At 41.2% G+C, this 12500-nt stretch overlaps 2 protein-coding genes across 4 annotated transcripts in view; both read right to left on the reverse strand.

Moving 5' to 3' along the window:
* Positions 1–3129, reverse strand: part of LOC124392327 (endonuclease V-like) — a 15668-nt gene extending 12539 nt beyond the window's left edge. Inside the window, exon 1 of the mRNA XM_046859220.1 lies at positions 3109–3129. Within this exon, the coding sequence (XP_046715176.1) occupies positions 3109–3129 (21 nt within the window). The remainder of the gene's footprint in view (positions 1–3108) is intronic.
* Positions 29–12500, reverse strand: part of si:dkey-237i9.1 (SEC14-like protein 1) — a 13192-nt gene continuing 720 nt past the window's right edge. The window contains exons 3-16 of one of the 3 annotated variants that reach the window (XR_006925408.1): positions 11843–11971; positions 11499–11742; positions 10344–10453; positions 9486–9675; positions 9006–9094; positions 8780–8850; positions 8331–8502; positions 7720–7854; positions 7395–7529; positions 7050–7301; positions 6500–6678; positions 6203–6229; positions 3223–3404; positions 29–3169 (exon numbers count right to left, since the gene is read on the reverse strand). Coding sequence is in view for 2 of the 3 variants with exons in the window: in XM_046847378.1 (XP_046703334.1) it covers positions 3299–3404; positions 6203–6229; positions 6500–6678; positions 7050–7301; positions 7395–7529; positions 7720–7854; positions 8331–8502; positions 8780–8850; positions 9006–9094; positions 9486–9675; positions 10344–10453; positions 11499–11742; positions 11843–11971 (1839 nt within the window). In the remaining variant the exon portion in view is untranslated. Of the gene's footprint in view, positions 3405–6202; positions 6230–6499; positions 6679–7049; positions 7302–7394; positions 7530–7719; positions 7855–8330; positions 8503–8779; positions 8851–9005; positions 9095–9485; positions 9676–10343; positions 10454–11498; positions 11743–11842; positions 11972–12500 lie in introns of all 3 variants that reach the window. The other 2 variants (XM_046847378.1, XM_046847391.1) reach the window with 2 other exon arrangements.

The following is a 12500-nucleotide window of genomic DNA, read 5'->3' on the forward strand; positions in this document are numbered from 1 at the left end:
AAAACTTATTAAAAGAAGAAACACTCAGTAGACTTTAATGTTTTATTTCAAGTTTAATAATTTCCAGAGAAAACAAAGTCACTTTTGTATATTAATCTCAAAAAGTATTTTTTTCCTTCTTTGCACAGACAGTCATCATTTCATCAGAGAAAGATATGCAGTGTTCAGGTCGGAGGAGACCGGCATCAGTGAGAGAGAGACAGAAATCATTGGAAAAAAATTAAATAAAAACAAAGATGTAAAGGTTTATATTTATATTATTTATTATATACACGTTTCTTTTCGACGGACATGAGTAGATTTTCTTCCTCCGTTCCTGACCAATCAGATCGCACGATTGAGCGGAAACATGGAACCCGTGAGGTTCAGTGTTAACAGTGAGAGACGACGGGAATCGATCAGAAAATATGAAATGAAAGATAAAGCTGTTCCAAAAAGAGCCGATCGTAGTCTAGGATCGCAGTAATGCGTTGCCAAATTTCAATCTGACGCTCTGATTGGGCGGTTTAAAAGGGGCGGGAAGAAAAGAAAAAAAAAAAAAGCACCATGTGATCTGTGTTCAGATTTGGAAACAGGTCCTGCCTCCGGAAAACCGTCAATCTGCGTAAAACCGTCGCTGCAATCTGTCCTCACGTTTACACAAGAAACCAATATTTTATTAAAACTCTTTACAAAATGAACATCCAGGCAGTATGTTCTATCAATCACTAAAAGACCACGCCCACAAATGCGACGCTCGCAGTTAATCCGTAGCAGCTATGATTTTCCCTCCTGACCTGATGCAACTAAAAACCGAGGGAAAATTTTTATTTGCTGAAAAGGCGCAGGACGTGACAACGCATTTAATTCCAGGTTCCCTGATTGTTTATTAAAAAGTGGGTGGAGCCGTGGAATCTTTTATCTTTAAACGTTTCGAACGAGGTAAAGGCACGCTACGCTGTCTGCGGCAAACCGTTAGTCGCCGAGCTAGCGTGAAGAATTTGTAAATCGTATCGATCGTCAATCGTGTATCGTGTGGAGCTGTAATAAAAAGGGGCGGAGCCACAATCTGACATACACCACCGCGGTCCCGTTTGTCCGCTCGGCCATCACGGCGCATCGAGTCGCGCCCGAGTAAACTGCTGAGGAAACAACGGCTGCGTCGGCAGTGACAAATGAGAGCAAACCAACAAAAGATTCAGAAATGTGGCGACTTCGTCTCCTCCACGCCTCCGACTTTCTGATGGCATCTCACGATTTATGACACATCACGTGTAAAAATAGATCACTATCTCTGAAACATTTTAAAGCCTAATCATCACAATCCTCACCATCAAGTACACACTAGAACTTCACACGCCTTGCTTTTTCCAGTTTTTAATTTGGAATGCAGTCTAAAGTAAACATCGCTTTTTCTGTTCTCTTTCGAGTCTAATCAGCGCTGCGGGTCTGATTTGGAACACAGCCAAGAGAGTGATTTAAATCCCTAATATCACTTTATTACTCCATTAAAAAGCACTGAAGTGACTGATATCTGGTGGAAAACGCACTACATGACACTCCATCACATTTCCAGTTTTGATTTGGAACGCTCATATGAGAATAGAAACGGCCTTTTAGGTTGTGATTTGAGACACAGCCATGATTTTTCTTTATCTTCACATTTTCACTTCTCTCCCTGTGTGTACTTTTACATTCTGGTTAAAAGAAAATCTCAAACAGCCCCTTCCCCCTCCCCTCAACCAACCAGCACCCACTCTTGAACATAACCACATTCATGTTTGAACACTCTGGATTTGGGACACAGCCCTTAACTTTCTACAAGCCGTTTATCGCCGCCTCGGTTTAGCCCCAGACCTCATCGTTTACCTGCACAGGTAAAGTAAACGTTAAGCTAACCGACATGACCTTGTTCACAAAATGGAGAGGAGTTAAACAATATTAATATCAATAATAGTAATAATATACACACATACACCCCGCCCCCACCCCACCCCGATCCCACGCGGTAAAACATTTACAATTTTGATATTCTCAAACGTACGCTTCGAAAATATATATATCGAAACAAACTGACCTGAAAAAGTGCCACTTGTAACAGCATGACCTATTAGTAACGAAAACAAAAAACCCAAAATACATCTGTCATATTAAAATGATTAAATGTAATGCCCTGTACGTGTGTAACGCTAATCAGCTAGCTAGTGAGCATTACAGTTAGCTAGCTAGCATGAGTTCATTCGAGGATATCTAGGCAGGAAAATACATCGCAAGTTTATTATGGCAGTAAAAGAAAACAGGACGAAGCTAATAAAGCAGTTCATTCGCTGTTCTGTGTGTTAGCTGTTTCACCTAATAATAATAATAATAATAATCATCTACGGCATGTTTGACGTCTGATACGGTTTTTAAGAAATCTTTTGCACTACTCATTCGATGTTTTGACGCTTTTCATGCTAAAAATCTCAGTAATTTGTGTTTTCTAAGTCTTGCTAACTTTAGCCTAGCTAATTCTAACGCTAACATGCAAAAAGGTTGTGTTTCCGAAAAAAACGCGTCCGATACAAACCCCCAATTTACTCTTTTCACCTAGAAAACATAAAAAGTAGCCCTCGCTGTGTGTTTTAGGCTTTTCTTTTTCACTGCATAGGAACGGATCGTTCACAACAAATTGGACGAAGGCATTTTGAAGAAAGTTTCAGGTAAAAAAAAAAAAAGGAGAATATATATATATATATAGCGCAAGCTAACAGCTAATGGAGCAGAGAGCACCCATAAACACCGCCGAAACACGTTACACTCTCGTCATAAATACGAATAGAAATGTTTATTGCTTTGTGGACGCTTTGCCACACTTACAAACCGACCTTTGACCTATAAATGCTGCAAACATCAGCGATATGGCATAAACAAACAAAAAAAACGAAAAACACATATGTATACAGTATTCCTGTGCACTTTGTGTGTGTGTGTGTGTGTGTGTGTGTGTGTGTGTGTGTGTGTGTGTGTAACAGCTCGTCATGTTTTTTTTCCCCCAGATCGGACAGTACGAGTATTGCTGGGTCAGACAGAGACAAAAAAAAAAAAAAAAAAAAAAAAGAGGAAACAGGAAGTGTCTGGTGAACTGACCGGCAGCTCAGCGAGCGCCATGGCAACACGTATCAAAGCCCTTTAACACCACGGCGCTCTTCTCAAACACGTGTGTTTATTCTTTTTTGTCTGCTATCTTGTGTGTGTCGCATCCTCCATCTTGTGCCCCCCCTACCCCACATCTTCTGTATTGCCCCGCCCTTCCTTCCTCTTGTGCCCTCTCCTGGCTCTACCTGGAGATCATGGAGCTGGACTGTGATTGGCTGGAGGACGTAGTGGCGGCGCTGAGCTGAGAAAAACCGCTGTGACTCGACTCCAGACTCGTCATCGAACCCCTGAGAGGAGAAAAGGAGAGACGATACAAAAGAGATGGAGAAAGGAGAGAGAAAAAAGGAAAAAGAATCACGAAAGAGAGAGAGGAGAGAGAGATTTTGGGAAAAACATGGGAAGGGGTGGGGGGGTGGGGGTTCAAAGAACGAGGGAACAGAAAGGAAAGATAGAAGGAATTCACAAAGTATGCACAAAAAAAGACATGCAAACAGAAAATGCAGAAAGACATGACAAAGAGCAAAAGGTGTAAAGAAAAGAATATAAGAAGAAAAAGTAAAGAGAGAGAGAGAGAGAGAGAGAGAGAGAGATATGATGAGAGCTCACTAGGACATCCCAGTTATAACAAAAGTTGTGTTAATAGAACACTCACATACACGCACACACACACACACACACACACACACACACACACACACACACACACACACACACACACGGTGAGCTGAACCCCAATCCTGCAGCCGGTCATGCACACACACACACACACACACACACACACACACACACACACACACACACACACACACACACACACACACACCATCCCTTTCAGCCCGTCATGTGCATACGATTAGAAACACTTCCACCCGCAAAAATAATGCTAACATGCTAAACACATGAGAGACGTTACAGATCCCTTTAGCATGGTTAGCTTTCACCTGCTATTAGCATTAGCAACATTAGCATGTGTGGGTTGAGTGTTCCTTCCAGCTCATTGTAGAATTCTGACTGGAAAAAATGTGGAAAAGGGAAATTTTTTTTCCTGGTCATCGCCAAGTACACACCTCAAACCAGGCAAACACACGAGCCTTAAAGAAAGCCAGAAAATGTGTGTGTGTGTGTGTGTGTGTGTGTGTGTACCATATAAAACAACAAAAACAAACAAAAAAAATAATTATGCACAGTAATGCTAACATGGCTAATAAAAACCCTTTTAAAAATTATAAAATATTTCTCAAATATCTGTAAATTTATTTCAATAACTGACCTCTTCTTCAATAACCGCATTGGAATAATAATTTACCAGTAGAAATTAAAACTGCTGTAATAATTGACCAAAAATGTGCAAACAAGAGTATTGGCATGATAACTTGCCTCAGAAAATAGCTTTGGAATCATTAAACAACTCAAAAATAAGCATTGGAGTAATAATTTACCTCAGAAATGATCGTTGGAGTAATAATTTCTCAAAAATTAGCATTGGAGTAATAATTTACCTCAAAAACTAGCATTAGCCTTGTTAGCATTGTAAAAAGTTTAGAGATTAAGAAGAAGCCAGGGATAAGGTTAGTCCTGGGAACATCGCAATGCTGTTTTACTTTTTTATTTTTATGAACACGCCTTAATCGACTTCCGCTTCATTACAACAGAAGGAACACCCCCCAAATTAGCATGCTAATAAGCTAGTTTGGTAGCCACACAGAATACTAACTAACTAGAAAGTGTAAATTCTTGTTTTGTTTTTTGTTGTTTTTTTATCTATTCAGCGAAATGTTTTTCATTGCAATGCCTTCTGGGTAAAACTTCAAAAAAGAATCTTTAAATAGGAAGTCAACCAGGGCGCATCAGAAAAACAGTATTGGAACACAGCCTTTATTTTTTCTACTGATTGAAATTAGAACGATTGAAAAAAAATGCCCTCATAATAAAAAAAAAAAAAAAATTTGTCTGATAAGCATATTTATTTAAATGCTACATTTTAGAACTACATTTTATTTAAATGCTACATTTTAGATGGGAAATGGTTTAAAAAATATTGTATAAAATTAAAAATATATATATATATATATATATATATATATATATATATATATATATATATATTAAAAAAAATAAATAAAGAGTGCACTAAAAACTGCAAGAAGATTTTAATTCAGTTCTAATTTCTTTTTACTGTAAATTGATTTTTTTTTTTTTTTTTTTGCTATGAGGGCGTTATGCAAATTTGACACTCCGATAACAGGGAACAATCAAACGTACACACACTTCACTCAAGTACCCTAAAGATATTTGCATTTAACAACTTTTCTAATCAGGCTCAGTAAAAACCTCCTCACGTTTCCCTGAGCTGAAAATACAAAACGTGTTGTGTTCACATTAAACGCACGTGTAACAGAGGTCTTAGGGCAGATGTTACTATTTTGGTCATAAAGTGCAAATTCATTCTCCATACAATCCGATTCTTCCCTTTTAAAAAGTAGTTCCAGCTTTATTCGATAATTTCCTGAAAGACGTGTCGTATCCCTCTGTCGAAAAGACAGAGCAGACAGACGTATCTACAATAAAGTAGTTCCAGTTACTTTCCACGTCCCATTAAATTCCTTAAGCGGTTAGTGAAACACAAACAACAAATTCTTCCCTTCAAAAAAGTAGTTCCGGCTTTACTTTACAATTTCCTGAAGGTTGCGATTTCTCCATAGTAGCCCAGCTTTAGTTTACACTATTCTGAACAATGCGTGGTGTCCGGTCTTCATCAGAGACGCACAAAATACAAACAGTTCCCTTAAAAAAAGTTGTTCCGGTTTTACTTTATGCTTTCCTGAAAGTCGTATCCATACGCCAAAAGGCACACAAACTACAAAAACCTCTCTTTCGAAAAAAGTAGTACCTTCCCTGTTTGTAGAACATCTGCCCCCAGACTTCCATTTTACAGCGATTTTCAGAGTGTGTGTAGGTTCGAGTTCTTCCACCCATGCTTCCATAACCCAGCAAGGGGTTAGCATTGTCGTTAATGCTAACACACCGACAGAGCTTCGTTAGCGTGTCGCTAAAGCGTGGCTAACGGCAAACAAGGATCACTTACAAACTCTGCACATCGCAGCAAGCCGTTCTTTACGGAGGGAGAAAGAAAAAAGGAAGGCAGTCGTGAGGTAATGTTTCGCAGGAGAAGGAAAAGAAAGAGTGTGAGAGAGAGAGAGAGAGAGAGAGAGAGAGAGAGAGAGAGAAGCAGACTCTTGGACAGTGTTCGACTGTACATGGCATCGAGGCAACGTACATAAATTTACCGAAATCGTCAGTTTATTTTTATTAAAGAGATCTGTGTTTATAAACGTGATGATTCCAGATGTTTTGTGATGTGGCAATCCAGATGTGAAATTACCTGAAGTCCTCTGAGCCCAGGACTTCGGTGTAGTACATGACTTTACACTTGTGGGAGGAAACCTGCAGCGTAGCCAATACGTCGTCCACACGTGGCAGGTTGGTGGCGGCACACGCAGGCATGGAGTGGAACCTCCACTGCAGGATGTAGAACCCGGGCCATCGAGTCACGTGAGAACCCTGCACACGGGAAACAAAAACATCAAGAATAACGCTTCTGAAAACTAATAAACACGTAAACACAAAAATAAATAAATAAACAAAACCCAGCTAAATGTAAACCAAAGCAACAAATTCCAACAATACACAGACATTTATATACAATAAACATACATTGTGGAGAGACAAATCAAACAAACAAACAAATAAATGAGCAGATAAATATAAACAAATAAACAGAGAAACAAATCAGAGTGGAAAAAAACAAACAAAGTAGAGACGGATAAATAGACAGACAGGAAAATTAACATGAACAATAGATCGAAAGATAGATAAAATGATAGATAGCTTGATAAAGGAAATGATTTAAATATAAATGTACTAAAGGTTACCTGTACGCTCTCTCCCTCTTTACACGTGAGCGGAGACTCCACCATGCTGTAGTCCTGCCCCAGCTGCCACGACTTATCGATGAGCTGCACATTATTTCCCCCAGGCGACGTGATGCCGTGAGACGCCAGCGCCTCTTTCTTGGGTGGCTGAGGAGCCCGCTTGGAGTGGTAGATGTTGAAGACCACGTCTCCTTTACACACGTCGAAGTCCCAGGTGATCACGGAGGAGGCGTCGATAATCTCGATCAGCAGCTGGACGAGAACGTGAAAGACAGAGAGAGGAGATGAGTATACACAATCGGTCATTATGACGGATAAAAACGTTTACTATGTGATACGCCTTGCCTCGTGTGGAGCTCCTTTGAAGACGCTGGCGCTCTGGTAGATGGTTTCGGTCCACAGTTTGATGTCGTCGTTCTCCAGTTCCTCGGGGGTTCTGTACAGAGATTTGGGAACCAGGCCACCCTCTGGAACCTCGCACTGTAAAACAATGGCCTGGGGTTCGTTCATCAAACACTATACAATCATTAATAAACCTGTCATTGCACTGAATATCAACAGCGTACAGGTGATGCAGTTAGCCACACCCACAAAACTCCATAAAACCCTTTACACACACACACACACACACACACACACACACACACACACACACACACACTGCACTCACCATACACTCCCCACCCAAGAAGTCGGGGATGACCTCCTTGTCAATGTAATCCACCAGACCGCCAGGACCCTGGTAATCGTTCCCGGCATAGATCAGGAACTTCTTACGTGTGTTCTCGTCAATGAACGGACTCACCTAAGGGGGAAGGGAAAAAAATATATATAATTCATTTTATGTTATTATTTATAAGTTTATAATGCAAAAAAAACCCACACACAGTGTATCTACACACTACTGTCCCCCCCCCAAAGACTCTGCCTGAATAAAACTGCACTCACATTCGCCACCAGGGGGCAGTAGTGACTGTACATTCAGGCAGATGATGAAATATTGCAGTGTCAAACTGCATAACAACTATAATAATTATTGCTATTTTTAAAACATTAATGACGTCATAACACACTAATTTACCAGATTTATATCACAGATAGACAGACAGACAGAACGATAGACAGACAGACAGATCGAAGCCTGCAGCATACATGTAAAGTCCATATCCTGTAAGTTTGCATATATTTGAATATTCATTAACACACAGCTGCTTTGTACAATCACTTTTATTATTGTCTGACTTTGTGTTGAGTGTTTAAACAGGAAGTGTGGAGCCTCACCAGAGTCCAGAGCACAGGGAAGACCCGAGGTGCACGTAGGATGAGCAGGCGCCCGAGGGTTTCTGGGTAATTTGCCTCCACCACCTCGATGATACGCAGCAGAGCTTTAACGCCTGGACGCCACAAATGTCTCATGTTCAAACCCTCCAGGTCCACCAGACATGTCCAACAGCTGCACACATCATCACAATCATCATCATCATCATGATAACAACCATTAGCGTTTCTTTGCTGCACAGAATCTGTGCAGTGTGTGTGTGTGTGTGTGTGTGTGCGCGCATTCTGTATGTTCCTATAATAAGGGAGGTTTCTAGGCTAAAGTCATAAAAGTCATGTTTCACTTGTTGTGAAAGAAAAAGCAAAAGTGTTAGACGGGGAGAGTGAGTGAGTGAGTGTGAAAAATAGAAAGAAAGAGGAGAGAAACGAGGTGTCTTTAATAAGTAGCTGACCTGATTGGACGTCCAAAGACCTTGGTGTTCTCTTCACATCTCCTCAAACCCTCTTCATTTATAGACAAAACCTAGACACCACACACACACACACACACACACACACACACACACACACACACACACACACACACACTTATTGATTAGAGAATATAAATATCAAATTTGTGTGAGCAGTACTTTCTTGCATTTTGAAGCATTGCATGATGGGAAACTCAGAACTTACATGTCTGAGCAGTGACTCCTCCCCCAGAGCTCGAACCAGACCTTTAGTGTCCATCTGTCCCAGACGCAAGATATAGAGAGGACGGCCATCTGTGCATGCACACACACACACAAAATCAGAAGTGTGTTTTTTTTCTTTCCCCCGAGAGGAAGCTGCTGTTCAGAAACTTCCTTATTTCCATTTAGTTGTTTTTGACACTTTAAACACCCAAACACATCTGGAGTAATATTATACAGAGCATTTGTGTGCATGTGGGGTGTGTGAGGGAAAAAATATGAAGCGGTAATTGAAAATTGAAATAAAAAAAAAATTTAAAAGAAAAGAGGAAAAAAAAAAAAAAAAAAAGTATAATGGCAAAAATGTGACACAGCGACATATGTGCATGCGCACACACAACCACACACACGCAACCTTCTGACATAATGAGGGCAAAAAGGTTACAGATGCTTGTGTGTGTACTGTGCGTGTGTGTGCGCTCACCGCGGTCGTGATGATGCCAGCCCCCGGTGTAGTAATCATGGAGGACCTGTGGTGAGCTCCAGGTGTCCAGCAAGTAATCCACCTGGTGCTGCTTCCTCCAGGTGAGAGACTGGCACAGGATCTCTCGTGCTTTGTCCATGTTGAAGTCTCGTGCTCGCAGGAAGCGCAGGATGTGCTGGTCCTTTGGGATCTGCACGTTATACACATCATTTTACATTAGGGCTCCACGATTTGGAAAAAATTTGTGGTCGCAATTATTGAGGTTGATATTTTTGATAGTAATATAATGTTTTCATGAGTCATTAAAGAAATTGCACGCAGATTATTGATGACACTGAAATGTGTATTTTACAACTATAAAGGTTTTTAAAATAAAATCTTTTTTTACAAAATGAAATAACATTTGCATTAATGTAACATTTTTTTTTCTCCAAGGTACAGCTGAATCAAATAAAACAATAAATAAAAACATACGTTTTCACAAAAATATTTAAGCTCTCAGAAAGTGTGTTCACACATGTACTTATTTATTTCATTAAATCGCAACGTTTGCCATCATAAAAATCGCTCACATAAAAGCTCACATCGCGATTGCAATACCGTATTTTACGCACACACACACACACACACACACACACACACACACACACACACACACACACACACACACTGTTTACAACAACGGTCCTCACACGAAAAGAACAGGTTTGACATTGTGGGGACATTTGGCTGGTCTCCACTATTTATTGTTTATCTTAGCTATTCCTTTTGGTTTCGGTTACAGAAAAGATTTTAGGTGTAGCACAGCAAGACGTGTGTGTGTGTGTGTGTGTGTGTGTGTGTGTGTGACTGACTCACCTTGCCCTTGTGTGTTTCCTGCAGCCAGCTGCGGAGGCGAATCAGGCAGCTTTCCTGCAGAGGTGTAAGGTCACCCAGGTAACGATTGATGTAGTCAGCGTCCAGTTTATCTAACATGAGAACACACACACACACACACACACACACACACACACACACACACACACACACAATTAGATAGATACTAATGTTACAATTGATAGTATTAGAAGTAGCAGTGCTGATATCACTATTATAAGTAGTAAATGTGTATAATATTAGGGGTAATGATAATGGTAGGGGTAGTAGTGGTAATGGGAGCAGTGGTAATGATAATGGTAGGGGTAGTAGTGGTAATGGGAGCAGTGGTATGGGTAATGGTAGGGGTAGTAGTGGTAATGGGAGCAGTGGTATGGGTAATGGTAGGGGTAGTAGTGGTAATGGGAGCAGTGGTATGGGTAATGGTAGGGGTAGTAGTGGTAATGGGAGCAGTGGTATGGGTAATGGTAGGGGTAGTGGTAATGGGAGCAGTGGTATGGGTAATGGTAGGGGTAGTAGTGGTAATGGGAGCAGTGGTATGGGTAATGGTAGGGGTAGTAGTGGTAATGGGAGCAGTGGTATGGGTAATGGTAGGGGTAGTAGTGGTAATGGGAGCAGTGGTATGGGTAATGGTAGGGGTAGTAGTGGTAATGGGAGCAGTGGTATGGGTAATGGTAGGGGTAGTAGTGGTAATGGGAGCAGTGGTATGGGTAATGGTAGGGGTAGTAGTGGTAATGGGAGCAGTGGTATGGGTAATGGTAGGGGTAGTAGTGGTAATGGGAGCAGTGGTATGGGTAATGGTAGGGGTAGTAGTGGTAATGGGAGCAGTGGTATGGGTAATGGTAGGGGTAGTAGTGGTAATGGGAGCAGTGGTATGGGTAATGGTAGGGGTAGTAGTGGTAATGGGAGCAGTGGTATGGGTAATGGTAGGGGTAGTAGTGGTAATGGGAGCAGTGGTATGGGTAATGGTAGGGGTAGTAGTGGTAATGGGAGCAGTGGTATGGGTAATGGTAGGGGTAGTAGTGGTAATGGGAGCAGTGGTATGGGTAATGGGAACAGAACTCCTTTAAATACAAATAAGCAGAATTGTATTTTTCTTTTCTTTCATTTCTTTTAACGAAAACAGTAAATGTTCACCATCGGGCGTGGCAGCGAGCGCCTCGTTGGCACTGTCTACTGGAACGCTGTTGTCTTTACATGGCGCTACGTCTTTGGTGCTTTCGGCGGGGGCAGTGATGGCAATAGGGGCCGTAGTGGGAGGATCCGGGGGCGTGACTGCGACGATGGGCTGAACGAAGGATGTGTTGGGGCTCCAGCGGGGGACATGGGTAATACCCTCCTCCTCTAGCTCTCTCAGGTAGTACTCGATGATCTCTTTACCCTGAACGCACAAATTTATAGCAAAACACTGGTCAGTGGAAAAGCCAGAATGAAACCATAAACTGATCAAATGTTTGTTTCTTCTTCGTCGTCATGGTTACCTTTTTGATGCTGTTGGCGTACTGCTTCATGGCAATTTTCTCCACTGTGCTCTCGAAACCGAAGAAGGATTTGATGTCCAGGCTGGCAGACTGCTCAAAACACGTCCAGTCTTCATTCTCGGGGTGAACCTGACGACACACACACACACACACACACACACACACACACACACACACACACACACACACACACACACACACACACACACACGATAAAACAACACGCAATTCAACTCAATTATACAAATAATATACATATTTATAATTCTTATTAATAAATTATTACTATTATTACGACTAGGAACTGCATACAGAATAAAAACAGCTGCATGCTTTTTTTTATGACTCAGAAGTGCAGATGGCAAAAAAAAGAAAGAAAAGAAGTGAGGGATCAGCAGAATGACGAGAGACGACAAAACTCTGCGAAAAACTGCATCGTCGGCACTGCAACAACACGCAAACTTCTGGAAAGCGTTAGAGACAGACAGAACTTCCTCGTTAATTCTTTTTCTAGCCTTTCAAAACACACACACGCACATTGTGTATATATAGATGCTGTAGATAAATAAACGTGTGCCCATGTTAAACTCCCAGAGTGTTTTATTCCTTTTGCACCGTTAGACTTCACACTTATTACAGAAAGAGTAGCAGCATCTCA

The sequence above is a fragment of the Silurus meridionalis genome, chromosome 1 (genome assembly GCF_014805685.1).
Source record: "Silurus meridionalis isolate SWU-2019-XX chromosome 1, ASM1480568v1, whole genome shotgun sequence".
Classification (NCBI taxonomy): Eukaryota; Metazoa; Chordata; class Actinopteri; order Siluriformes; family Siluridae; genus Silurus; species Silurus meridionalis.